The sequence below is a fragment of the Venturia canescens genome, chromosome 2 (assembly GCF_019457755.1).
Source record: "Venturia canescens isolate UGA chromosome 2, ASM1945775v1, whole genome shotgun sequence".
In the NCBI taxonomy this organism is placed as follows: domain Eukaryota; kingdom Metazoa; phylum Arthropoda; class Insecta; order Hymenoptera; family Ichneumonidae; genus Venturia; species Venturia canescens.
Genome location: NC_057422.1, coordinates 24,964,763 through 24,990,970, shown reverse-complemented (window position 1 = coordinate 24,990,970; position 26,208 = coordinate 24,964,763). Strand labels below are relative to the sequence as shown.

Here is a 26,208-nt window from a genome sequence, read left to right as displayed (position 1 = left end):
TTTTCAAAACATCTTCAGCATTTATAGCGAAAGACCCGTTTCCTCCAATATTAAAAACCAATTCAGTTTGTCCTACATCAGAACTACATAAAAAAAAATCAAACGGATTCCTAAACACATAGAAAAAAATGGTCCTGAACGGTATTCAACCTACTTTTGTGCTCCATTGCACGTTTTTAGTAGTTTTGTTGATTTTGCGCGTTTCATTTTGAAATTATTATTGAGTATTAGAGGTGATTAAATGACAATTTGATCTGGAGTTTCGAATTAGATTACGAGACTGCATGTAAGAAAACGCGAACAAGAATAATCTTAAAAAAGTTGATTTATTAACGATTTCTTAAACACGTAACCTCTCTTGAGGTTCTGTTTCAATTTCATATTCGATTTCCACTCGAGGACGATGAGGCTTCTTCTTCGATTGATCTTTCTTCGAAGACTTTTTCTCAAGTCTGTGTGGTCGACCTGACTTCTGACTGGTCGATATTCCAGAGTCCTGAAAAAATTTGTTTTTGTTGCTGATTGAATTTTAGATATCATTCGTAAGTGAAGATATTTTTCGAATTTTTACTCTTGTAATTCAAAAATATTTCGTATTGCATAATGAAGTGGCATTTTTTCGGAAAATTTTCTGGAAGGAATGTCTCATCCATATATTATAATTCATCTTATTGGAACGAACCTCTATATCGCTTTCTTCTGATTCAAAATCATCCGAGACATTGATTTTTTCTCTTCGCCCAGAATCACTTTCATCTTCTTCGTGGCTATATTCATTGTCATCATCATCGCTATCAGCGGCTACATAACGATGTCCACTGTCCTCCACTTCCATTTCTTCATTCTCCAATTCTCTCTCAACTTCCTTCTCGATCACTTCCTCTTTTTCTATCTAATGATTTCATTAACATTCAACAAATATTATGTAATATTCTGGATATTTTTAAATTAAATGTTAACCTCAATCCCCTCTCATTTGTTCTCCACCATGAAATGAGAGGAGACACCACAGTAGTGGCTCAACGCCAATTGAAAGAAAAATTTTAAATATACATAATTTGTTAACAAAGAGAAAAAAATTATGTAAACTAAAATTGAATATAAGTTGTATAATTGTTATATTTCGTTTATTTTGATTAGCTACAAAACTGACCTCTGTTTCACTCTCTGCTTCGCTATCACCTTCCACTTCAACAGCTTCTACTGCTTTGTCAAAGACTCTTTGTGGGAAATTGTAAATATCGTTGTACTAAAAAATGAAGTAGAATTTCTTAGTTTTTTTTTTCATGACAGTTTTAAATGAAGAATGAATTCAATTCGCATAGGTTTCAAGTCCTGATGTGAATATTGTGAGCAATGAAGAGTACTAACTACTAACTACTAGTACTAAGTACTAACCATGCCCTGTCTCAATCTTTCCATAAGTTGTTTCTCTATGGCCGTCTCCAATTTAGCAGCAACAAGGGCTTTTTCCTCTCTCCTGCGCTCTCTCCTTTCAATCTTCCTTTGCAATGGTACTAGCTTTTTCTGCCGTCTCAGTCTCAATTTCCTCATGCGTATCAAGTATTGGGTGATTTTCAAAAATCTTTGTTTGCATTTAGACTTAATAAAACCAGGCCAGTATAATAAGTTCTCGTTAATTTGATGTATGGCTTTTTCAAAGTTTCTTGAGAGTTTTACTCGTTCCCATTGCTCCTTTGGTGTATGTATTCTGTTGATTTTTAAAATTCATTGAATAGTAATATCACTTGCACTCAACTTGAAATCACCAATGAAATTGAAAAATAGTGAAAATGTTTTTCAACTGTCAAAACCCATTGACTGTGTTAAATGAATTCCTGCAATGAAACCTTTTGTATAAAATAGTCGATTATTTGCGGTGGAATATTTTCGAATTACCTTTCGGCCGTTCTCATAAACAAGTAAATTATACCATTTTCTTCTCGCACTGTCGCATACTGACTATTTGCCAGCGGACAAGATGCCCGACTGCACAATCCTGTGAGATTGTATTCGTTACGACAGAATCTCTGAGATTTTGTGCTGCAAAGATTTGAATCGGTCAATAAAATTTTTTTTCCTTGCTATAATCTTGTATGACATCAGAAGTATTGAACTTACTTTACTTTGAAGGAACAGAACGATTTGTTAATAATACTCCAAACAACCTGAAAAATCGAGGGAGGTTATAATTTCGTGAAAAGGGGCTTTCGAACTTGGTTTTTCCAATTTTTACTCACATCGTCGTGTTGCATTTTGCTGCTGTTATTCTCGACACAGTTCCCACGTTATTTCCACTGAAATTGATATCTTTTGTAGACGAGAAACAATATTTAAAATTATTACCTTCGGCACATCATACACGTGCAAGTGTTTCCACAGTCAGACCCAGGGGGATGACGATACGACGATACTCAATGCTTAAGATAGGGCTTATTTGGCACCTCCCGAAACGAGTGCGATTGGTCGAACGTTTCGGGAACTCGGTTTCCATTACCAACCACATAAAACGTCCGTAAGCGATGAGCAACGAGCGATAGCCAATGAGAGCTCTGATTTTCCGGACGACGGCTAGAAAAGCAGAGCTTTCATTGGCTATTCTATACTTGTTCCAGAAAGCCTTTGCATGCTTTTTTTGCTGATGATATGAAAAGTCGTATCTTTGGAATGCGGTGATATCATGACTTTTGACAACTTTTCACTCTAATATTATAGATTTTGATTATCGAAATACAGCAAAAATCTGCAAACTATAAAATTTATATACTGTGCCACTCATTTTACTTTTTGACTCTAACTGTAACATATATATGAAGTGAAAAATTCATTACAAAAGTCTTCAGTTGCTCATTTATGGACAGATTTGAAATTGCTGTCTTCCAAACTCATTCCACAGATGCATTGAATCACAGCAGATACCTGCGAACTCTGAAATTTCTGTGCATAAATGTGTGCTAAGTATGACCCCCTATCTTTGATTATGGTAATATGTAATGGAAGTTCAGTAACTTGGTTCAGTAAGTTTTAAAGTGTTTTTTCAAATAGTGTTGAAGTTTGTATGACTGGTATGAAGCGAATACTTCCAAACTTTCATATTTCTGTGTCGCAGCATGTGTGCCAATCATTCAAATTTTTTATTCCAACCGTAACATGTAATCTCAAAAATTCATCACAAATATGCTGTGCTATCCTATGCTAAATTTCTGAACTTCTAAATTCATTTATAAATAATTGGACCTCGGCGGCTACTCGCAAACTTTGAAAATATTTTTCATCGGGGGCACGTTTTGAATGACACGAAAATCTCTAGCTTTAGAATGCAAAAGCGACATTTAAAAATGGCCAATCCTGTTGGGTTTGTTATACATTGAATTATATATATTTTTCACTTGAATTTTGAAAAGGGTTAAAAAAAATCTGTTTTATTAAAGAAGTCTCTACATCCCTTCTTTCCTGATGGTATGAAGACTTGGGAAAAATCACCAAAGTCTCTGGATAGATCTATGGCGATAATTTTTCACATCAAATTTCACGAAAAAAATAGGTCTTTTTTCGTCGAAACAAATGTTATAAGCCGAAAATCATATATAGGCCCACAACACATATTTCTCCATGCTCTTGGTTCATAATGGGCATAACATATTAGAGTGAAAGGGAAAAATCGCCAAAGTCCAAGAACAGACCTGTAACGAAATATTTTCAGTACAATTTTGACGAAAAATTGGTCTTTTTCATGGAAACCAACGTTATTAATTATTATGAATGATTGGTGGCTCCTATGGATATAACGTCAATTTTTTAAATAAAGTTTCCGATTTTTCCGGTAAATATTCCAAATTATTAATAAAAACTTGGCCTCCATTTGATATCATACATTTTCATACTGTATGTAACTTGGATAGTAAATTTTTCAATTTGTTCAATATTTATGAATTTTTTAACCTATTTTTTATTTTTTTTTTATAGAATTTTTTTCTGATTTATACTTTTTAAATAATTTAATAGAATTTTTTTCGATTGTTTTTTATTTTTGGTTTTTTATTTCTATAGAACTTTTTTTCTGATTTTGAATTATTTTTCTGTCATCCAGAAACAAGGGACTATCAATGTACTTGTCCTAACCTTTTTTTCTCTAAGGTATGGTATAATGGAGATACTATAGTGATTGTTGGGTATGGGTATAAAGATACTACCACAGTATTGGTACCGTGCTGCAAAAATACGAACGTACCACCGTACTCCTACAGTGGCCGTACGTGTTACTGGTGTAGTACCTGGTACAGCGTACTATTATTACAGTACCTGTACTGAGTACTGATATATTCTTTCTACTGAGGAAACTGTACCGTACTGGTACCGTACAAGTACAACATTCTAGATGGTTTCCAAAAAATTAGTCACCATTTATATATATTTGTTTCGTTTATTAATTCATATTAAGTCAGTTGGTGACATGGTAACATGCTCATCTAGAATTTCACCATTTGACAGTTCGAATCTTCGGAAAATCATTTTTTAAATTTATTTATATTTTTTTTAACGGCGTTAAGAACGTTAAGGCATTTAAATAGATGCAGAATAATTAATTGTGACGATATGTTTTGTTTTCCATCTAAATGTAAAAGGATATATTTTCGATTGGAGATATTTCCAATCAAAAAAATTTATACGCCGTATAATAATTGTTCATTTTTAAAAGGGGAAAGGTTTTTTTTCGAAAAATTAGTTCACTTATCAAATTTCATCTGATTTGTTTAAATTTGGCATAATCTCGAATTGAATGAACTGAAAAAATGAATAAAGAAAGCGGGAATCGATCTCGTGCTTTATATATATCGCTTATATAAGAGATAAGCTGAAGAGCTTAGGAACCAAAAAGCTTACCGAGGCGCTACCGCCGAAGTTTGTTAAATGAACAATAAAACTAATATATAAATAATGGATGCATGATTGTTGGTTGGCGAGAGTATTGGTACCGTGGTAATACGCCGTACTGTTCTCACCGAATGTCGATAACAAAAACTTCGCGTACATACTTTTATTTTTCGGAATTTCGTGTTCGTGTTCATTTGAAGAAACTAGAGTTCTCCTTAAAATGGCTGCTAGCACAGGCCTGCAGGAAGTTTGTTCACCGAAATTATTTTGGGAATTCACTTGTTTCAAAAACCATGCACAGCAAGTTTTTACAACTAACAATTTAACCCTTTTCCGGATTCAGTCGTAGGAACATCTTCGAGCTTTGAAAAATCTGCTTCATCTATAATTTACGCCTCCACTATGCTTCGTTGCACCATAGTGGAGAGAGGGAGTAGCTTATTGTTAGTTACGGGGTTTTCGCATGAAAATAAATACACATTTATTGTACCCTCCACAGTGTATTTTTGGTGACCTAGATTACAATGAAAATATTAGACGTTACATCAATGTACGAGATACATATATATATACTTTTAATTTGTTTTCGTTCAATATATGTTAATAATTAGAATATCTATGCAAGATGCACACATACGTATAGTAGATCGTATTTCGTATATGTAGCTTGGTGGTACTCGACCGACCTTCTAACAGACAAATTTACATTTATATATGACTTTACTTTTATATTTTTTTTTCTGGTTTTCATTTTATACACGTAGAACAGCATAACGACATTGACAATAATGATGTATACATAATATATCGGCTTTTTTCGTAATATGTTTTTTGAAGTTTCATTTGACTTCTCAATGGTAGTTTCGTACAGCAGCATTTTTAAAATTTTTTGATACACCAAATTTCTAGTCAATCGGGAACCACAAATACCGTTTATTTGTGAGTCGCATTGGTAATTATTCTCCGATGAAGAGATGACGTCATCGCATTCTCGTACTTCATACAAGACGCGAGATTTAGAGTATAGTTTTTCCCTCGGTCCTATAGATTTCCTGAGGAAATTCGTTGATCTCGAAATCGCAATTTATACTCAAATTCCTGACTAACAAACGGTATCGGTGGTTTGGAATTAATAAAATATTCTTTACATTTTGAGAATAAAGATAAAATCATGCTGTATTTTGTTCTCCGTTTTGTATCGACTGTTTTTACGGCTCATCAAAATCTCGTGCATATTGTTTACATTATAAAAAAAGGTCGGAATTAATGTTTTCTTTTGATCCGTCGTTGTGCTTTTGTCTTTCATTCTTCTTTTCATGCTTCCTCATATTTTTTCTCTTGTTCGTGCATTAATGACTGGCTTCTATGGCCTTAAATGATTCTCTCGAATCCAGACGTCGACTACTTTTCAGGGAGGCCGTGCAAATCCTCTATGGTTGATATTTTTTCTTTTTATTATCGTATAATTTCTTCATCTTATTTTCCGTTCATTTTCTCTGTCCTCCGCCTCTTCAATGTTTCATCCCGATTCCTCAACGATTTAATAAGCGTGATTCGCAACGAACAATGCTGCGTCTCCGGCTGCACCAGTAACACCACCCGCGTATTTTCCAAGGGCAGATTCGCTGTTGGCCTGCACGATGTCAATGAAAAAATTAAATTTCAAAAACGACCTTTAGTTTACGATTATTTGAACATTTCGAAAGCAATGTATTTCAATTCCGAAAAATTGAGAAAAACTAGATAGAATTTTCGAGCAAGATGCATTTTTTTTGAGCTATGAATTTTTTATCCGTCGTAATGACTTTGTTGCACTCTCGGGTTTGAAATATTAACAAGTTACTTAAACTTGAAACTTTCACAAAACGAACGAAGATCCAAATAACTTTTCGAGCCATTTCCCGAAAATTTTAAATTTTCTTTTCGCACCTATTTATAGAACAATGCTTGCTAATGAAAAGATTTCAACGTTTTCTATGAAAACAAACTCTGAGTTTCATTTTTTTCTCTGTAGCTTTAAAACCACCCCACTTGGTCACAGTATGTGACGAAAAACAGAATTTATTTATTCGAACGTTGGTGACCCAAAGTGTTACATGACAAAAACTCTGACGAAGCAGACGAGAAATTGGGTCAACAAGGTATAAAAAATATGCAGTTAAAAACAAAAAGTATCTTTCCACCATTTTTTTTGCAACACGCTTTCTGAGCTTTTTTTTCTCGTACATAAGACATTGGATATTATTCTTTTTATAATTGCTACAGTACGCTCATAAATAAAAAAGTTACATGGTGATGGCACAGTTTTTCGTTCTTTTGATAAAGTTCGATAGAATGCAAAATATTGAAAAAATATAGCTACGGGACAGTCAAATAAATAAGGTGTAGGAAAGAGGGGGCTAAAAAATGAAGATGAGAGATCGAACCAAACCCGCTCGTTTTTTCCTTCATTTAGTTACTCATTTTTCATATTTTTCCCCCTCGAAAAAAAAACTCGAGTAAGGTAATTTGATCGATTTCTCATATATACTTACTAAAAAAGCTCTAGTGCGTTTTTCACATAAACACGCGAGGTGAATCGAGGATGTTTTTTGTTTTCGTTTTTCAGTACGCATGAGCTTTGACGAAAAGAGAAGCGTCTGCAGCCTTGCTTGATATGCTGCCAGCGACGTACTTGCCTTGGCATGCAGCACCGTTCGCCTAAACAAGTACACACACACACACACACAATAGTTTTACGTGCACAAGACAAATGAAAAATTTACCATGCTCGCAAATACATTAATCGGGTAATTGCAATTGCACACTTTAATTAATCGGAATAAATCGGTAATTCGTTTTTACGGAGAAAAATGATGAAAAAACAATGTATTTTCAAGAAGAAATATTTTCGAGGGATTCGAGAAAAAATAACTTGGTGTTCGAGCGAATAACAAGTTATAAAATGATAATTTGATTCGAATTTATGTCGGATAAAAAAGAAACGTTCGTACAGAATCTACGAGAAAAAATACGGTTACTTTGGTTTTTTTTCTATTCAACAAATAGTAAGCACATGCTCTTTAGCATTCTAAATTGAAAGAACATAGGAACGCAGGATCTGATACAAGCCAATTGTAGACACAATAAGATTAATATGAAAAATACTACTACTTTATATACAATAAGGAATAAAAAATGTAGATGTTAAAGGACAGATTTATCTAATTGAAAAAAAAAAACTAGAGCCACGATCGGAAAAAAGTATTTCGGAAAACCAGAGGAGAAATGGATGGAAAAAAACTCATAATTATTGAGAATAAAAATTTTGTATTATTGATTTGACAGGAAAATCTGTGAAATTGAAAAAGAGTAATTAAGGGGCTATACTAGCGTGAAAATTTCAAAAAATAAATTTTTTCACCTCTACCGATAGTTTATAATTCGAAGAATATCCTGTCAAAATGTCAAGGCTCTATCAATAATACTTCCCGAATGACAGCCTTCTAAAGAGCAAAGGTTTGCAGGTATAAAATGCTCCATCTGTGCCTGGAGGCAAAGCTCGGAGTTGACGTGCTGTTATCTGAATCTTTCGGCATCGTAAATGGTACATAATGAGTGTACTTTAATTGGGGCTGAGTCAGGCACAGAGCGACACTGTGTCCAACATCCTTTACTTCAAAGCATCTTCATAATGGATTGAAAACGATCGTCTATTCTAAAAATACTGCAAATAATGGACGTCATCATCGGTCTTATTGCAAAGGAATTTTCAAATTTACGGCCATGATAACTAAAAAGGAAATCTTCTGATTGGCGTGAAATTTGGACTGAATACTCTTCGATATACCCTTTCTACCGCGAAGTATCAAATTTTTGACAGCTTCATTTACTATGCAGTATAGATCACATATATCCCAATAGATACTCCAATTTTAAAAACATTTCATCGATACAGTACTATCCTTTAAAAAAATTCCGGAAAATCGACCAAAAATATCAGTATTCACACTAGTATAGCAGCCTCTTAAAGATCGTAGAGTGATATAAAAACGAAGTTACGTCAAAGATTGATGCAGAAAAATTGTATTAAATGAAACGAAGGATGACGGTGAATAGGAAAAATCTTTATTACTTGAGAAAGGAAACTTTACCTTGGCGCGTTTGATAAGTTCAGCCTGTCCAGCCGCGATTTGATCTGGTTTTCCACCCCATGCTCGGAGGACAGATGCTTGAAGAGCACGACCGTAACTGAAGGTCAAGGCCCAAGGTTTTTTGCCAGGGAACTTGTTGATTGCGTCCAAGTTTACCGATGCCTCTTCCTCGGATTGTCCCCCACTAAGGAAAGTTATACCGGTGACTGCAGGTGGTACAGTACGACTCAAAGCGGTCACGGTTGCCGCTGCAATTTCCATAGGCGAGGCCTTCTTCGGGCAACTTTGTCCGGGTGTTACCATATTCGGTTTCAAAAGTGTGCCCTCGAGGTAAACGTGATGATCGGACAGTGCCTGAAATATGAAATATTTCGATAGTACCGGAGAAGAAGTCTAATATTGACATGAAAAATAAAACGAGGCTTGCGTGAAATCGGCGATACATACTGGGAAAAGAAGATAACGTCATATGTATTGTTTACGGATTGTAATGAGTAAAGAATGCACGAAAAATACCTGACTCATAATTATAAAATTCCGGAGTCACTTGGATGTGAATCGAAGAAATTGATTGAAAGAAAAAACACTGAAATTTCGATTCATTATATAAGACAAGTTTTTGATGGTGATTTTAAAAAAATGAAGAATCTTGGCGATTCTTTTGTTTTGAAAAAAAAAAAAAAAAAAAAAAAAAAAAAAAAAAAAAAAACACGTTTCAGCCTCCAGCTGATAAAAATCCATTGGTTGGAATATTTTAAATGGAAGGGTTTTGAATAATCTGAAAATTTGGGTTTTTTAGTGTTCCTCATCGATTCATGATGAACTCGATTCTCCTCATTCCCGAGGCTGGAATTTCAAGTTTGTCCGGAGTTGGAAGAAGGAAAAGTTGAAACAAATCTATCGAATAATCTGAAATTTAGAATAAAGTTACGGAAAATTAACCTTATAGACAGCAGCGAGAACTTCCTCGGTGACTTGTTGGCAACGTGCAAGATCGTGGTCACCATCGGGGAGGATTTCAGGTTCGACAATCGGTACGATTCTTGCGCTCTGGCAAATCGAAGCGTAACGAGCGAGTACATTAGCGTTTTCGAGGATCGCGAGTTTGCTCGGGCAATCCTTTTTGATCTTGAGAACGCATCTCCACTTGGCGAATTGACAACCGTCTTTCTTATACTGGATGCAACGAGCCTGAAGGTCATCCAGACCCTGAGTGGTGCATTCATCGTCGGTACCGAAAAGTGGCACGACACCCTTATCGACTTTAATTCCTGGCAGAATTCCACGCTCTTTCATCAGTTGAACGAACGGCGTTCCATCATCCGCGCTCTGGTAAAGGGTCTCATGGAATAGAATCACACCGGAAATGTGACTGCTGATAGCTTCCTGAAATTAATCAAAATCAAATTATCGGGAATGCAGCGAAAAATTTTAGAACCAGCACGGGGTTGAGGGAAAATGATGAATCGATGGAATTATTTTGAAAAATGACCTTGTTCGCGGTGAAGAGAAGTTGTCGGTAAGCTTTGCGATTCGCTTCGTTGTTCTCGACGTTGATGTCCTGAAGACGTTTACCGATCGTCGCAGTTGATTCATCAGCAGCGAGAATTCCTTTTCCCGGTGCTACTATTTGTTCAGCGATTTGCTTGAGCTCAGCCTTCAGCTCTGGATCCGCTCTGTCGTACTTGTCCGCCGGCATTTTCTGTTAAAATTTCAAGTAAATCGTAAAATACAAACTTTCGTTGAATCATCGCGGAAATCTCGCTCTATCGATGACTAATACCATCGAGAAAAAAAGAGTACTAATTTTTCATTGCATGGCGAGATCCATTCGCCAAATCGTATTTAGTTGCATAACGAAACTGCCCCACTTGCGGCTAATCTTAATAACATGCGTCTTAAGGTATAACTGGATGGATAACTCGACCAAAAATTATATCTGATTGGAATTTTCGTACTTCGTGATGCAATAAAAATTTGAAAAAATTCAACAACATTTGAAAGCTATGAACAATAATTATCAATAATAATATTGCCCAAAAGTTAATAACAAATTGTAACAATTCGTTATTCAATAATTTTGCGGTGACCTATTGTTTTTCTTTTACGAATCAAATGTGTGTATTTTTCCGAATGCTTATGAATTTTTTCAGAATTTTCGTGGATTTTTGAAATTTCTTGAAAAAATTTTGAAAAAAATATGTATTTTGGATATGTTTTAGAAGACATATTTACCATCAGTTTTGAAAAGTCTCAAGGTTACTGGATCAAAAATGTACAAATAGAGCCACTTAAGAAATTTAAAAAAGAGAATTTCAAAAATCCACGAAAATTTTGAAAAAAATCATGAGCATTCAGAAAAATGCGCACATTCGATTCGTAAAAAAAAACAAGGGTTTACTGTAAAATTCTTAAAAAATTATTTATTTAAACAATTTATTAATAACTTTTGGGCAATATTATTATTGATAATTGTAGTTCATAACTTTTCAAATGTTGCTGAATTTTTTTAGATTTTTATTGCATCACGAAGTACGGAAATTCCGATCAGGTACAATTTATCGGCTGGGCTATCCATCCAGTAATACCTTAATACCGCGACCCTACTCGTTTCATTGCGTACACGAATCAGTCTCTATCATGTTTATTTTCAATAATGCGAATGTCTCTTTGCGAAAATAATACATCTTTTAATGAGATTATTCTCGACATAGCGCAATCCCCGCTAGTACGCCGTCTTGAATAATCAACTTATATAAATGTGTAGTATATTTCGATACTCTTTCGAGAGTTCGACGAATATGTATGTGCTTCCTTCGAAATTTTTCATTTTTTTTTTCAAATTATATTTAACTGGCTCGTTTAGATTGCGAATTATCGAACAATCGCTCCATCGATATGAGCGTAGATTCGAAGCAAAAATTAAACCAGCAAATTGATTAATTTTCCTGTCAATATTGTAGTTTTTTTATTTTACTCGAAAGATGGTGATTATATTGTTTTTAATATGAACTCATTTCATCGAAAATTCTCATTTTTTCTCATTCGGTACAAATCAGTTACGCACTATCGTTCAGTTCCACACTGTTCCGTTAAAATTGCGATCCAATTCTTCAACCTCACGTTGCCAGAGTTCAACCGGACTTTGTAATACACATGACGTTTTCTGATGCACAATATGCCTAGAAAGGATCTCTTATCGTTACGTATTACCGCGCGGCAGCGGCGGACAGATACTGCGAAATATCGCGGTTGTAAGAAGGCGATTGCATGATTTACGATGTCCGATACGAGCACTCTTTTTTCTCTTTCTATTCTATCAGATATGAGGATAAAAATTCTCTTTACGACCCCTTTTCTTAATCCATTTTGACTCGCCGGAAATCAAGTTTATCGCGAGGCTAATAATAAAGTTATTTTAATTCCAGGATTATTTTATCTCCGATGCCCCAACTATCATGAAACAACAATCCAATATTTTACTACAGACCTTTTGATACATAGAAATATTAATTTTTCCAGAGAAAGTTCTTTTTCGGAAAAATTAGAAGGAATCATTAAAAATATTTTTGTATATAACGATAGGTTATTAAATTTGAATATAAAAACTAGGTTGAAGTTATCGTTGGAATATCGAGAGCTTAATCCTTTCGTCGCATGTAATCTTACCTCGATTATCGTTGTTCGACGGCTTTGAGCGATTTGCGAAATTATAAAGTTGGAAAAAAGAGGTCTCACCAGTAATAAAAAAAATGAAGAGGAAAAGAAAGGAACCGGCTAAAAAGTACGAGACGATACGCGCACATTATTTGTAATACGATGTTTTTCATAAATTTAACCTTTTCCCCTTTGAAAGAAGCGGGGTTTCAACGATTGGAGAAAGAATGCCGTATACGTATCGAGTATGCCAAAGGCATCAAGACAAAGACGTACCCCGAATGTTAATTATAACAAGTTTTCGATAATGCGTGTAAGTGTAAGACACGTGTTTTACGGCAAATATGTAGATAGCGAGAAGTTTAAACGCGATGATATAGTATTTGTCATCGAAATACGCTTCAACGGCGTCCGTATCTCCGATTCATTGGTTACGGTTAAACACACGATTATTAAATGGAAGTACATTGAGAAATATCGAGAAAAATCTTTCCTGTCGTTTCAAAATGTCGCCGGTTGACCGTTCGACGAGAAACCGCGACCCCGTCCGTAGTTTACTCGAAAGCCAGAAACTTTTGGACGGGGTCCCCCCATCGTTTTGACTACATTTTTTATTCCGTCGTTGTTATTTGTTTTCGTTTTTCGCTGGGTGACGTTTCCGTAATTTACACCATAGCGAGAGAGGCCGCGATAAAGCCTCGAAAATATAACGATCGGAAAGAACGTTCGCCAAGAGAGCGTACCCTCGACTGGTGCAGTGCCGTAACATCAGCGAGGGTTGGAGCTCGCTAAAATTGAGAGTCTGACAGAGAGAGAGAGAGGGCAAGCCCGCAATGCACCACGCGCAGACGTTCTGAGCGTTGCGCGAATTATCCCCCTGGTCATCTGCCTTCTATGTCTACTTTTCTAGCAGCCTGCATCTGTATTCTATCTCGTCTGTGTCCTGCCTGCCACTTTCCGCTTTCGTGCCTGTCAGCCCTATCATCTTCATCTTTATATCGTTCTAGCTCGTAGCATTCGTAGCGCGTTTCGCGTAACGAATCTACGAGTCTCGTCAATCTATTGGCAAAACGAAAAACAAGTGGCGAAAAGCTCGGTCAAGTTATTCATCCCAGGACGAGAGATAAATCGCCTTTGAGACTCATTCTCGAGGAGCAGTAAATACTTTTTGGAAGAACGCCAGAATAATGGTAAAACGGAAAAGTTTGTAAGAGATACGGAACAAAATCTCCTTTTTCCTTTCCCCAAGGAGTAACGTTATCGCCGAAATCGATTTCGAGGGACTTTTTAATACGCTGATATATTTCAAGCTTCCAATACCTTCATTTGTCCAGGAGAGAAGGAAAAACTTTTGTATGCTTCCATGTTTCTTTTCGAGATGATACTCAATCGGAAATATAATCAATTGCAACACGAGCGAACTGGCAGTCGTTCGTTACTTACACCAAATTAATCCCCGATTCTTCATCTCTCTTCTCACCGTCACGTTTCTCCCTTGAGCACTACTCTTCTTACTGCCTACCTGATGTACTTGATCCCTCCGTTTATTATTTGATTTCTTTTTCTCCTTTTTCGTTCCTTCTTGCTTGTGGTTGTTTTTGAGCGACATTCTTTGTTTAACATAATTCAATTACAAACGTAGCGCGTGAATCATCTCGTTTTTCTTTTCCACGCAGCCTCAACTTGTACATTTTTCATTTCATTCGTTTATTTAATTTTAAATACAATGGTGAACACCGAATAAGATTTCTGCCTTTTTTCATTGAAAAAATTCCATGCTCGCGATTGATTTTCATTCGCAATTGATTCTCAACAAGACACGTCGAACAAGCATCCGATGCTGCAGCCTCCATTAGATCGCAATTCCAATCTAAGAACTTAAAATTTAAAATTTCCCTTAACCCGATATTTTAAGCGGAAAAAACGAAAAAATCATTATTATTTTCGGTTCATTTCTCCCTTCTGCATATATGAACCACTAAAAAACCGTGAATTTGTCTGGATCCTTTATGAAAAAAAAAAACGGGAAAAACTCTTACTTGGGTACTCGCCGCGCGGAGGTTGACGATCCTCAATATTTTACAATCGAAACACAAATTAAACACAAGTTTTGCTGGTTATGGGTGCGTATTTTCGTTCGAGTTATTCAACATTTGTAACGTTTTCTCTCAAGTGTCGACCACTCGAAACGAACAAATGCGGATTTTCGGGTAGTTTACATAGAAATATTGTAACGGTACGCTTTTGACGTCACCCGCTACGCGTGTGTTCGAGCAACTAAAAATTTAGAAGCAGGCATGAAAATGAACGAGAGGGCGAGAAATTGTATTAAAAAATAAATAGTGGTCTTTATTCACAGTATTTTTAGTGTATAAAAGAAAAATGTAACGCAAATCGTTGGTGTTCTCGTGACAAATTAAAGTTCTCTCCCTTTTTTCATTAAGGTATTCCTTTCGAAGGGGCCGTATTTTTTGGTGACGCAAACTAGGGCATTCGAAATTTGGACTGATTCCTAACCTCTGAGAAGTCGCTGTTATATGGGAAAAGCTTCTGCTTCCGCCTTTTTTCAACTTCTATCGTTAGTATCTTTTTTTAAACATTCGATAACCCTTTATTTTTATCGTTGCTATGGATTCCTTACATTTTTTTCTATCCATGAGACAGTTTATATCAGGAATTCAGAGTTATTCAGTGCACGAATTATTGAATACAAATGTAATCATGACGGGTTCTTTATAAGCCATTTATACTGGTTCAGACAAAGAAATAATAATCATAATTCCTTCTAAAAATAACTCAACTTGTGATTGGCCAAAAAAATAATCTCAAACCAGAGTTCGGTCGCTAAATTCTCTGACTGGCCGGCCGACCTGTCGCCGCGGCGTGAATGATTGAAAAATTGACCTTTTTGAAATTTCAAAAAATTCTCCAGCCGCCGGGTTTGATCGAATCGGGCTCAAATTTTGAGGATCGTCTCCTTTTCTGATGTACTTTCAAGGAAAAAATCATTATCAAAATCGCTGACCTAAGCGCACACACTTTCGTCGAAAAGTAATGGATCTGCCCATATATACCATATATATTAGTACGAGAGCCCACGACCAAAATCGTGTCTCATAGCAATACGGCTAAAACTATATAAAATTGTTAGATTATATGATTTAGAACTCGACTAGGTGGGTAGTAACGGTCAAAAGTGTAGCAACTGCGTGGGAGGCTATTTCTGCTGTGTCAAAAAAAAATAGGCAGTCGGCGTTATAGCAATACGTCTGATTTACGTAACATACATAGGTATTGTCATTTCATGACAAAAAAGTTCGTTTTCAGAAATTTTTCGCGTAGCGTATAGCCGGAGCGCATTTTTGAAAATGTTAAAAAAATTAGCCGACATGTTTTATAGCAACCCGGATCATTTTTTTTTAAACTTTTCGTATGGCTGTTGGCATTACTGAAAAAATGTTTTCAGAAATTTTCGATGTCGCCTATACCCTAAAAAACGAAAAAAAACGTTTTGGAGTAACATGGCAATCGCCTCGGCGCTTGATACGCTCCTATGGCGGGAACGGCTTTTTTTTGGCAATTCCATCCAAGTTCCCTTTTGAACTAATTATTTAACTCTCTTCAGTTTGGTTCTACGGATTCGGGTAAATACGATAAAACGGAGTATCGAAAACTTTTCTGATAGAGAAGGTGCGACACTATATTTTTCTGAAATTCATTTTTTCTACATCTGCACAACTTATTTTATCATGTCAAACAGTTTTCAGAAATATTGCTATAAAACAAGTCGGTACATTTTTTTGACATTTTTAAAACGTTCTCGAAATGTAATGCGACAACATTTTCTTCTGAAAAATATTTTGTTAGCGTCAACTAACGCACATTTTCTTATAAACAAGATTTTCAGACGTATTGCTATGGGGTTTTTTTTAGTCTCATTTCTAATTTTTTTAAGTGATCCTCCGGGTTCGGGTGACACTATTAACTTCTGAAAAATATGTTTCCGGCATCTTAGAGCTATCATTCAACTACCTTCCAATAATCAGACATATTGCTATAAAACATGGCTAAATTTTTTGACATTTTTGAAAATTCGGTCAGATCAAACGCTACACGGAAAATTTCTGATATGGGTATTTTTGAGTTCAGGACAATCGTGGCTATCGATTTGATGCGGTTTTGGTCGTATTGCTATAAGATCGAAATTTTGGTCGTGGGCTCTCATACTATATATTATATATGGGCCATTCCATTTCAATTCAACGACGTTGTGACGGTGACCTTCGATTTAAAAAATTTTTTAATATGTTTTTATCCCCTTCTAAAAAGTTGGTGAGTAACGTCCGAAGTTGGTCACCAACGAGGGGCATTGTTGTTGCTTTATTCGTACTGTGATTGGTCGCTGGGGCTTTCAAATACGGAGTCTTGCTGTCAGTTTCACAGTTGTTTACATCAATTTGGCAGTGGTGTATACGCGAGTGGTTATAAGCATTCCTTGGGCGCAGCAGCGCTAATAAACCCTTATACGCGCGCTTCAGCGCGCGCTAATATACCCTAGTACATGTAAAAAGAAGTCTTCAGCTAAATTTTTAGCTTGTTATCTCCACCCATTCTGGAGTTATCAATTTTTCCTTTAAAAATGTATCTAGCTTAATTAACTTCCAATATGGCTCATTTTTTTCGTTTTTCATACCTTTCAAGCGAGTCATGAGAAAGCGGTGCGTCTATCAGCATCAAGATCCAACGTCGCGTGTTGTCAAGAGCGAATAGTCTCGAACGTTGACAATTAGATTATTATGAGGGAAAATTATTCGCGAAGGTTCTAGAAGAATTCCGATCAAACGAGGAGGTTAATGGTGGGGGGTTAGATCTCAAGAAACCGCGCTACGAAATTTCGAATCGATTTCGTTACTCGAAATCCGGACCACAACGAGGAAGGACGTGTTCTCTTGAGCCTCAAATTTTACCTTCGAGAAGCCGAAGTCGAATTATAATTTCGAGAATCATTGCCGGAGTTAAAATTATTGAAATTATTGTGGTCAGCCGTTGCCTCGTTCATACTTTAGTCTCGTTTTGTTTTATTTTGCGCGCAAATTATTTTGTAAATCGGTGAAATATCGAATAATTGAACGATATCGATTGGCAACCTTGTCGCAAATTAAATTTTATCGTCCTTTTGAATTATCATTTCATCAATTGTATTTTAATGATCGTTGTGAAATTAATATAATTGTTGAAAGAAATTCCTAAAATTGACATTTGCATCCAGACTAGAGTCTTAAATTAAGGATTTCGTATTTTATGTTCTGTCACTGTGAGAATTGATCCCGTAGGCTAAGCCTTTCTTTTGTCTTTTTATTAAATTATGAACAATTATCATACGAAATATTGTACCCGAGAGCGAATATTTGACAGAGCCCAAATTTGTTAACAAAATTTTGTATTAACTGAAACTACCGAAATTTTTGGAAAATATCTACCGTTACTATTGTTTCTAATCTTCTACTAAAATAAATCATAATTTTGTAATCCCAGCTTTTACATTTTCCGCATTATTCGTTTCCTTCAGAAAACTCACGCCCTTCTACCGAGAATATTGAACCCCAACTAGTCGGGTCGATTCTCGAAATTATTTCCGTCGTTCTATTAAATAAAAATGTTGTCGAGGAGAAATCCTCGACTGGCGCCCAGTGACGAGGAAAATAATTAAATTTGGCCCTAACTCTGGGGAAAAGCGTTACAATATATGTATAAAGAAAAAATTATAAGGATTTCCACAAGTAAGCAAAATTTTTTAAATTTATAAAATAATCGCTAACTTCCTACTTTGGTAACATCTCTGAAAGACAAAACAATTTATTCAGTTGAGTAAATATCGGGACAAACTGAAAACTTTCTCAATCCAAATTTCCATCGAAGACAAAAAGATTTAGAGTACAAAGAGACCGACGGAGATGGATGTGCGTGCTGGTCAATACCCAGATTCCCAGTTCCGGACAATACCGATCAATCGAAACTGACATGAGTAAAATAATGTATAAGCAGAGTCTATCATGGACATTGCAGCTTCAATTTGACCTCGTACAAATACGATATACATGCAGTTGTGCATTCGGAAAAAGGGGATGGCTGTGGGCAACACGTATCACTGCGCTGGGCGGTCTCATGGGCACAGGAACAGCGATGTGCGGTGCCCAATCAAAAAGTCAATTCAAAACGATGAACAGGTTCGTAATTTTCGTAAAAATACGGAAGGGTATACGTATAGGAGTGCAACACAAATTATTTGAAGTAAAAGAATCTTGGTAAGGTGTTTTGCGATTTATGTGTGTTATTTGGCACTGTGTGTCATTTATTGGAAAGACCCGATGAATGTAAAGAATGTGAGCGCAAGAGCTAGGACAGAGACAGATAGAATGGAACAATGTTTCCCTCCGCTCGAATTTCACTCCGACGCATGCTCGAGCTTTAGCTACGTTTCGTTATAGCTGTGTTAATGGTTGGTGAGTAAATGGAGGAAGAAACTCGACTCGTTCCACCGAAGACAATCCCCATGCATCGTTCTCTTTACTCGGAGCTTGCTCGTACGCGAGGCAAACTTATGAGCTATGAAATTTTCAACATACGCTTATGTAGTAGCTCCTGGCTCCAGGTTATTTTGAAGCGGATCTGTTCCGCCGCATCGCCAGGGTTCCCAAAGATCCGAAAATATCGACTTTTTTTTACGCATTAGCTCTTTCTTATCCGAAGCTTGGAATGTCAACGGTGTGACGCGAGGAGTTTCTCAGTTCCCTTTATAAATGAGGTAGTTTTCCCAAATAAAATTTTCCAAAGAATTTACTTCCATGACGTGCGATTTATGTTTTTATTTCAACTTGATACAAAATTAGAGTAATTTCATTATGTGCAATTAAAAGTCAATGATAATGCTAGAACCGTAAAAAAAATATGAGAAACTGGAATATTTCAAAAATTCATAACGCATTAACCAGCTAAAACCCATTTTTTTAATTTTCAATGTGTGCGGGTACAGAATGAGATACATTCCCTGAAAATTTCAAGCCATTCCATTGAGGTAGAAAAAATTCCCAGCTGTTTGAAAACAACGATTTTTCAGAAATCATGTAGCTTTGAGAGGCTGTGTATTAAAAGGAACGTGGTAATGTGTAAATATTCGTATATAAGCAGTTATCTAGAGTCGCGGCAGCGACTCGGAGAAAAGTACATTTATGTTATGACGAATTGCTGCCAGAGACTCTTTACCAGAGCGATAGCATTTCCAATTGTTTTCGAAAATTTTCAAAATTTGTTTCTTTAATATAGAATATACCTAGATGAAAAATTAGAGCCGTATTAAAGCCGTCTTCATAAAAAATTATCGCTGCGGCTGCGTTTCAGAAATGCGAGAAATTTCGTGAAAATAATAATTTAAGATAAGGGTACTAATTCAACTGGATTTTCATTTCGAGTGAAAAACTATTTTTTCCCAAAAGTAGAAGGATCAAGAAGAAAAATTTCGCTTCATACGAATCTTCGAACCTCATAGAGTTTGCATGGAAAAATCATGGAAATGACTGAAAAAATGACTTTTAAGAATTTCAAAAAATTCTACAGCGGTCAAAATTTCATGAATGGACTTCAAAGTTGGGGAATCGTCTTGTTTTATAGCCTACTTTTTGAAAAAAAATCGCAAGCTGCGATCAAAAAGTAATGGATCTGCCATAGGTAGATTATACAGAAACATGAACTGCGTATAGCTGTGCAAGCTACTTGTTCCGAAGGACGAATACTTTCTTATCTAGGAATTGTCAGCTTCTCTTCCGGTACATAACTACGAGAGGCGCTCCACACCACTTTGCCCTCTAAGTGACCTTCGGTCTCTTCGATTTCCCGCCCCTCTCAATTTCTAGCTGTTCGTACGCACATATGATTATTACACGATTAATTATTTATTATTGTCATGATGGTTCAATTGATTTCTGCGATTTTTCCGGAACATCTCTAACATTTCAAAATGTTAAACCTCATTTTCGAACGAAGCCCAAAACTCGAGCAAGGGTCGAAGCAGAAGTCGAAAAATTATCGGGACTCTAAGATTTTGTTAGATGGGAATCAAATTAGTCAGGGGGAAAAATGTTACGGTAAATTACAGATCGAATAGTCGTTATAAAAGTTGTTGCCGTATCATTCATTCAAGAGATAATATTTTTAAAGATCAGATGTAATGAAGCGAGGGAGAAGGCATTTGTTTGTGTTTGGTGTAGATAGCCTTGTCGTGTATAAGACGGGTCAACACAAAATTTGACATTGACATTTAAGTATGAAATTTTGGTAGATTAGATCATATTTGAACGAAAAAAAAATACATAGCATGAAAAAGTTTTTGTATCCAGAAGAACGTTTGAACGATATTTTTGAAAATCAGAGATTTCAGGTTTTATTTTATAATAAAACCATACAAATATAAATGTACATTATTTTGATTCATTTTAACTATTAAACTATCTTACGAAAAAGTGGAAAATGATTTTAAAATGTACAGTTTTACTTTTTCTTTTATGCTCATAAGCACTTTATCACAATAAGCCCCAAATATAGTCTCCTATCTTATTTTCATCGTATTGGCCTATTCGAAGCTCATATCTTGGTGAAAACGGTCTCCTTGCTCTTCTGAGTACGCCCCCATGTTTTTCTTGAATTTATCTAAATGAAAATACAGCATATGGATCAGGGTGGTCGAAAAAAAACTTTTTTAATTTTTTTCCGGTCCTATCATCTCAAAGGTTTCTAGGAGGTATAACAAAAATTCTCCTGCAAGGGCAACTTCATTTTTTGATTCTACAAGACGCTCACCGGATTTTCGTTTTCTATATAAATAACACGTAAAAAAATTTTTTCCATTTTCTTCAAAAAAAACTATTGAAAAAATTTTTCGCGCAATTTCAATGGACATGTTTTTGTTGAAAATTAAATTCTCTACCAAATATCTTTGATGTAATTTTCTCATAAACCTAATGGGTAAACCGTTATTAGACTTTGAATACGAGCGACCAAGTTAAATCTAATCATATCTAATTCAAGAACGCATTTTCTATTCCACTGGATCTTATCTTATATTACACTGGAGAAGCAAACTTTATATGAAGTGAGGGTATTTTTTCTTTCTTTTTGTGCATAATTAAGGGGGGGGGGGGGGGGGTAAGGTCAAATCATACGAAAAAAGCCATGTTTTTGTGAATTTTTTACTGACGACACAGTAAAAATATCTTTACTTAACCAATGGTACATTGAAGTTTGATATTTAGAGAATACCTTCTCAAATTTTCCGAAAAAAATATTAATAAATACGGTGCCCCTCGTAACTCGCCGCTGGATCATCCGAAATCAAAAAATTAAAATTCATTCGTTAGATAATAGTTTTCTCCAGGTAACGCTGGGAGGGTTTTTCGAATTTCGAATTTTTCAATTTTTCCGACCACTTTGAAGGGAAAATCACAATTTTTTGAGAAAAAATAGGCTAATTTCTTATTGCAAAATGAAAATTATTAACAAAAAAAAAACTATCCAACGTTACCTAGGGAAAACTATTATCTAACGAATGAATTTTAATTTTTTGATTTCAGATGATCCAGCGGCGAGTTACGAGGGGCACCGACTTTGAAAATGTGAGTTATGGGAAAAACGCTTTAAAGTTTTAAACACTAGATATTATGCATTCAATTTAAAAAATGAAAAAAAAATTAAATACCTTACCCCCCCCCCCCCTTAACCAGAAAATCATAAAATAAACTTTAGGACAAGCAACAAAAAAATTTTTGTAGAGTCGTGTAATATGTCCAAGGACGTATTACGTCCTCGACGAGAAGGAAAAACCACGAGATGAGATCCCTTCTCGTTGTTGAACGAGGGAGTAATAATAACGGCGGAGGGAAGGGTTGATACGTAAAAACGAATCTGCGGCGGTCTATTCAGTGCGCAACAACACACAAGTACTTCACTTCTGCTCTCCTAATGTATTTCCCCATGTAAAAAATCTAAACGAACTCTTTTCAAGGATTTCCAAGGACTAAATTTATTCTCGCTATTTCAACGAAATTCACACGTACGAGTTGCTGCGTTATATCATATATGTACAACACGAATGGGTAAGTTAAAATTGAGTTTTAATACGAGTTTATCATTTCTTAAGTTTGTGTGAAAAATTAATCATCACGGTAAAAGCTGAGTAATATTTTAATGACGTAGCCTGTTCCAATAATTATATATGTATAACACAAATTCATGGACTAGACAATCGGTCTACGCAAATTTCATCAAATTCGAAATAGCTTCATCGTTTAGAAAGTCCCTTTAATTTCAACTTGAATTACGTGTAATTATACAGGCCATATTATTGCATACCAAGCTCTATCAAGCTTTTTTGTTTCAAGCATGAAACAGCTATGATGTAATTTCGTGCAATTCCGTGCAATGCTTCTTCACCATGGAAACGGAATTTTAATGTATAAATTAAAAAAGGGAAGCAACGCGCAACTATGCATATGTGTAGTACGATTTTCGCACGGATTTTACATACAGATAAGAAAATTTACAAATAGAGCAATTCTTTGTCCAATTAATTGAAAACAAAATCATGAAAGGGGAACAGATTGCCTCGTTCACAGGTGATAAACAAACTCCACAATTTAATCTCCGATTGAATCGGCTTAGCCATTTCATTCCGAAAAAGTTGACTGAATGTTTGAATCAAACCGAATAAGTTGATTACAATATTCTGGTGTTTTAAAGTTGAAAACAAAAAAAAAACCATTTTTGGAATAGAATTTAATACTGATAATTTATATCCTGGTCTTGAGAATACAAAGACGAATTCTCTTTGTTTCTGCGATCATCCGAAATGTTCATTCCAAAAGTTTACAGTAAAATTCAACAATCGTCAAATTATGCGTGCCTTTTCTTAAAGATTTTTTTGTTTTTTTTTTCATATAAGAACAGTGTCAATGCTCGATTATTGAATTTTGCTTGGACTTCTCATTCTTACAGCGTAGCGTATTGTACCGCGTTTTTGTTTCTTCCACTGGTATAAGCTATCAACATAAATCTATAGCAACAAATTACTAGGATTGCGTGGACTTAAACGAGTTTAAAAATAAAAGTGTACCGGAGAGAAAGTTTTCCCAACAGACACACGAATGAAGTGACGAAATGAAACGAATGAAAAGATTATTTTTGTGTTATTACAAATATTTCGGTAATTATTGCTTTTAACTTTTATCGCGTAACGACTACTTCGGATGTTAAAAGAGATTGAATGGAAGCCGGTGACTACAGTTTTGAGGCTAGTCATGAAATTTTTCTAGTTGGAACAAAGTCGATTGGACTTTCATACTTTCATCGTAACAGAATGTTATTACGATTTGGAAGGATAAGAAAAGATTGTCGCTTTGGTAAATAGCCAAAATGTTCTGTTCGTATTCGGCGCGAAAAAGTGTTGCAAGGGTGATAAGTGGTGAAATCAACAAGTTCGAATAACTCATATGATTATACTTCACAATGTGCCGGGTTATGTAGATAACGATTTGGCAATATTATGACGCGTTGAAACTGAGCGAGTACAACGAATTTATAGTTGCTTAAATTTCTACAACAAAATAACTTGAACAAAATTATATGTGAAACATTTCATTTTACTTATTTATTATCTAGAGTCGCTCCCAGAGACTCTTTACAGGAGCGATCGCGTTTCCAATTGTTTTGAAATTTTCTTTCTTTAATAAAATAATAAATAAATTAATCTAAATGAATGTCTTGTGAATGAAATTAACGAAGTAATGAATAATTATGTGTAAAAGTGCACGTGATTATTAATGAATTTCTCGTCAATATCGTGCGGGTCGTTGATTAGATCGAAAATTATTTCCTTGTGAGCGCGTGCGCGGGTTGGTACTGCGCGAGAATTCTATAACCTCACTATTGCATAACTAAACACGATGCATTGAGATGCAAGCAACTTCAGTATTCCGCGTTAGCGTTACGACCAGAATGAGCATTGCTCAAGTAATTTGAAGCAAAAATAATTATCAAACGACGATATTCGAACGCCACATTGATATTGCCCATGCGTACACGTACTTATGAAAGAGACCCACACACGAATGTAGCTTATAAATATACGAGAATATGAGCGTGATATCGAACGAAAGTGCGACGACACTGGCGAAAAATATTCTCTATACCGTTCGAACTATGTTGCACAATTTTTGGTACATTAACGGGAGGAAAACGTGTTTTCTTATTCTCAATTAATTCATTCGATTGAGGGCTAAATAAGCTTTCAAAAACTTGATCGGTATTGTCTTGGAATATTTCATTATATTTGGCCATCGAAATATATCGGATAGTATTGTCACGGCTTACGTCACCTTGAAAACACCCTTGTGAATCTGTTGAAATTCATTATATATGAAATTGAGTCCAAAAAAACACGAGATATGAAAATTTTCTAAACTTTTGCCTTAATTATTTGGTTATTTTAGACGATTGAGAAAAACACCTGTCACGAGGGAATAATAAAGCCAATAACTCCGGTCGTTCACTCACTGACTAATCCAAATGTCAGTCAAGGTCATGGCGGCTGTAATAAGGCACCGAGCTTTTTTTGGGAGACGAATATTTAACAATTCCAGAATCGATGAATTTGTCCACGACGCTTCGTAATTCTTGTTTAGTTGTCGATCTTTGAGGATCCATTAATTTTTGAGGGAAACTGTCGAAAAATACGATAAGTACTTACGTGCTTTGGAGTAGATTTGTGCTGTGCGCGAGAGATGCGAAACCGTCGAATGGATCGACAACGAGTGAGCGACTAGTTGACTAATCGTGGTTCGTGTTCAAAGTCTCGTATGTGTCCAGAGTTGCGCCGGCGCAACCTACTCTCATCCAATCCTCTGAAATCCCCCTCTCTTCCGCGCTCACGCTTGCGATCCGCTTGTTCTCAACCTCCCGTTATTTTGAAGTAGTGCTACTACGTCATCACTCTTGAACCAGGAACGTAATAACAATTGGAAATATTACGTACCTCATGCCTTTGGTCTTTTTTCAAAGTGTCTTCTTTTGAATGTTCTGCTGCTTATGCGCGTTCGCTCTTCGCGCGTTTCAAACAAGAATAAACCGCGAGAATCATTTGTATGTGTTCAATAATCAGTTTGTAAAACGGCCAAATTACCGGGGATTTCGATCAAACGATAATATTATTGGGTACTTTTTGTAATAGAATTTCATGAAGTCGTTTTAATTTATTTTGTGAAAATTTGTACACTGCTTCGCGGATACACGTTACAATAATGCGTATCGGATAACGCGTTCAAATAAATAATTCCGTTACACGTTTCCGGCACTCTTCCGATCGTGTTAAACGTTTACTGCCCCTCCACAAATAAATCGTCCGAAAAAAATTTTTTTGACGAATGATCACTTGGGTATTTGAAATGCATGTATATACATACGTCAGTGCTGAAAATATATTACGACCACGTAGTGAGTG

The 26,208-nt window shown here is 35.7% G+C and overlaps 2 protein-coding genes and 1 long non-coding RNA gene across 5 annotated transcripts; 1 reads left to right on the top strand and 2 right to left on the bottom strand.

Moving 5' to 3' along the window:
* Nucleotides 1-307: 307 nt before the first annotated feature.
* Rbm13 (RNA-binding motif protein 13) lies at nucleotides 308-2,404 on the bottom strand. The gene is made up of 7 exons (XM_043410844.1): nucleotides 2,241-2,404; nucleotides 2,122-2,168; nucleotides 1,900-2,043; nucleotides 1,399-1,711; nucleotides 1,154-1,249; nucleotides 683-892; nucleotides 308-496 (listed from the first exon to the last, which is right to left on the bottom strand). The coding sequence occupies exons 1-7, from the start codon at nucleotides 2,253-2,255 to the stop codon at nucleotides 341-343; spliced, it is 981 nt and encodes a 326-aa protein (XP_043266779.1). The 5' UTR covers nucleotides 2,256-2,404; the 3' UTR covers nucleotides 308-340.
* A 2,951-nt stretch (nucleotides 2,405-5,355) lies between these two features.
* On the bottom strand, nucleotides 5,356-25,614 carry LOC122405834 (fructose-bisphosphate aldolase). 3 transcript variants are annotated; one of them, XR_006259831.1, is made up of 6 exons: nucleotides 25,459-25,614; nucleotides 10,501-10,710; nucleotides 9,951-10,394; nucleotides 9,009-9,362; nucleotides 7,410-7,575; nucleotides 5,356-6,508 (listed from the first exon to the last, which is right to left on the bottom strand). XR_006259831.1 is itself a non-coding variant. In XM_043410842.1 (5 exons), the coding sequence occupies exons 2-5, from the start codon at nucleotides 10,705-10,707 to the stop codon at nucleotides 6,416-6,418; spliced, it is 1,098 nt and encodes a 365-aa protein (XP_043266777.1). In that variant the 5' UTR covers nucleotides 10,708-10,710; nucleotides 25,459-25,614; the 3' UTR covers nucleotides 5,356-6,415. The 3 variants fall into 3 exon arrangements, 1 of the variants encoding a protein (XP_043266777.1); XR_006259832.1 differs by lacking the exon at nucleotides 25,459-25,614 and adding an exon at nucleotides 12,678-13,409; XM_043410842.1 differs by lacking the exon at nucleotides 7,410-7,575.
* Nucleotides 22,287-22,811, top strand: LOC122405835 (uncharacterized). The gene is made up of 3 exons (XR_006259833.1): nucleotides 22,287-22,330; nucleotides 22,487-22,654; nucleotides 22,720-22,811. It is a non-coding gene; the product is annotated as an uncharacterized lncRNA (long non-coding RNA).
* Nucleotides 25,615-26,208: the final 594 nt, after the last annotated feature.

What these genes read in the sequence shown, in the direction of transcription:
- Rbm13 (XM_043410844.1), bottom strand. An exon ending in TTCTGTTCCTTCAAAGTAAA is followed by an intron (nt 2,044 to 2,121) that starts GTAAGTTCAATA and finishes AAATCTTTGCAG; the next exon opens with CACAAAATCTCAGAGATTCT. An exon ending in TTTATGAGAACGGCCGAAAG is followed by an intron (nt 1,712 to 1,899) that starts GTAATTCGAAAA and finishes AAAAATCAACAG; the next exon opens with AATACATACACCAAAGGAGC.
- LOC122405834 (XM_043410842.1), bottom strand. Translation starts at nt 10,707, where the DNA reads ATGCCGGCGGACAAGTACGACAGAGCGGATCCAGAGCTGAAGGCTGAG. An exon ending in TTCTCGCTGCTGTCTATAAG is followed by an intron (nt 9,363 to 9,950) that starts GTTAATTTTCCG and finishes TTCATATTTCAG; the next exon opens with GCACTGTCCGATCATCACGT. An exon ending in AACTTATCAAACGCGCCAAG is followed by an intron (nt 6,509 to 9,008) that starts GTAAAGTTTCCT and finishes GACATCGTGCAG; the next exon opens with GCCAACAGCGAATCTGCCCT.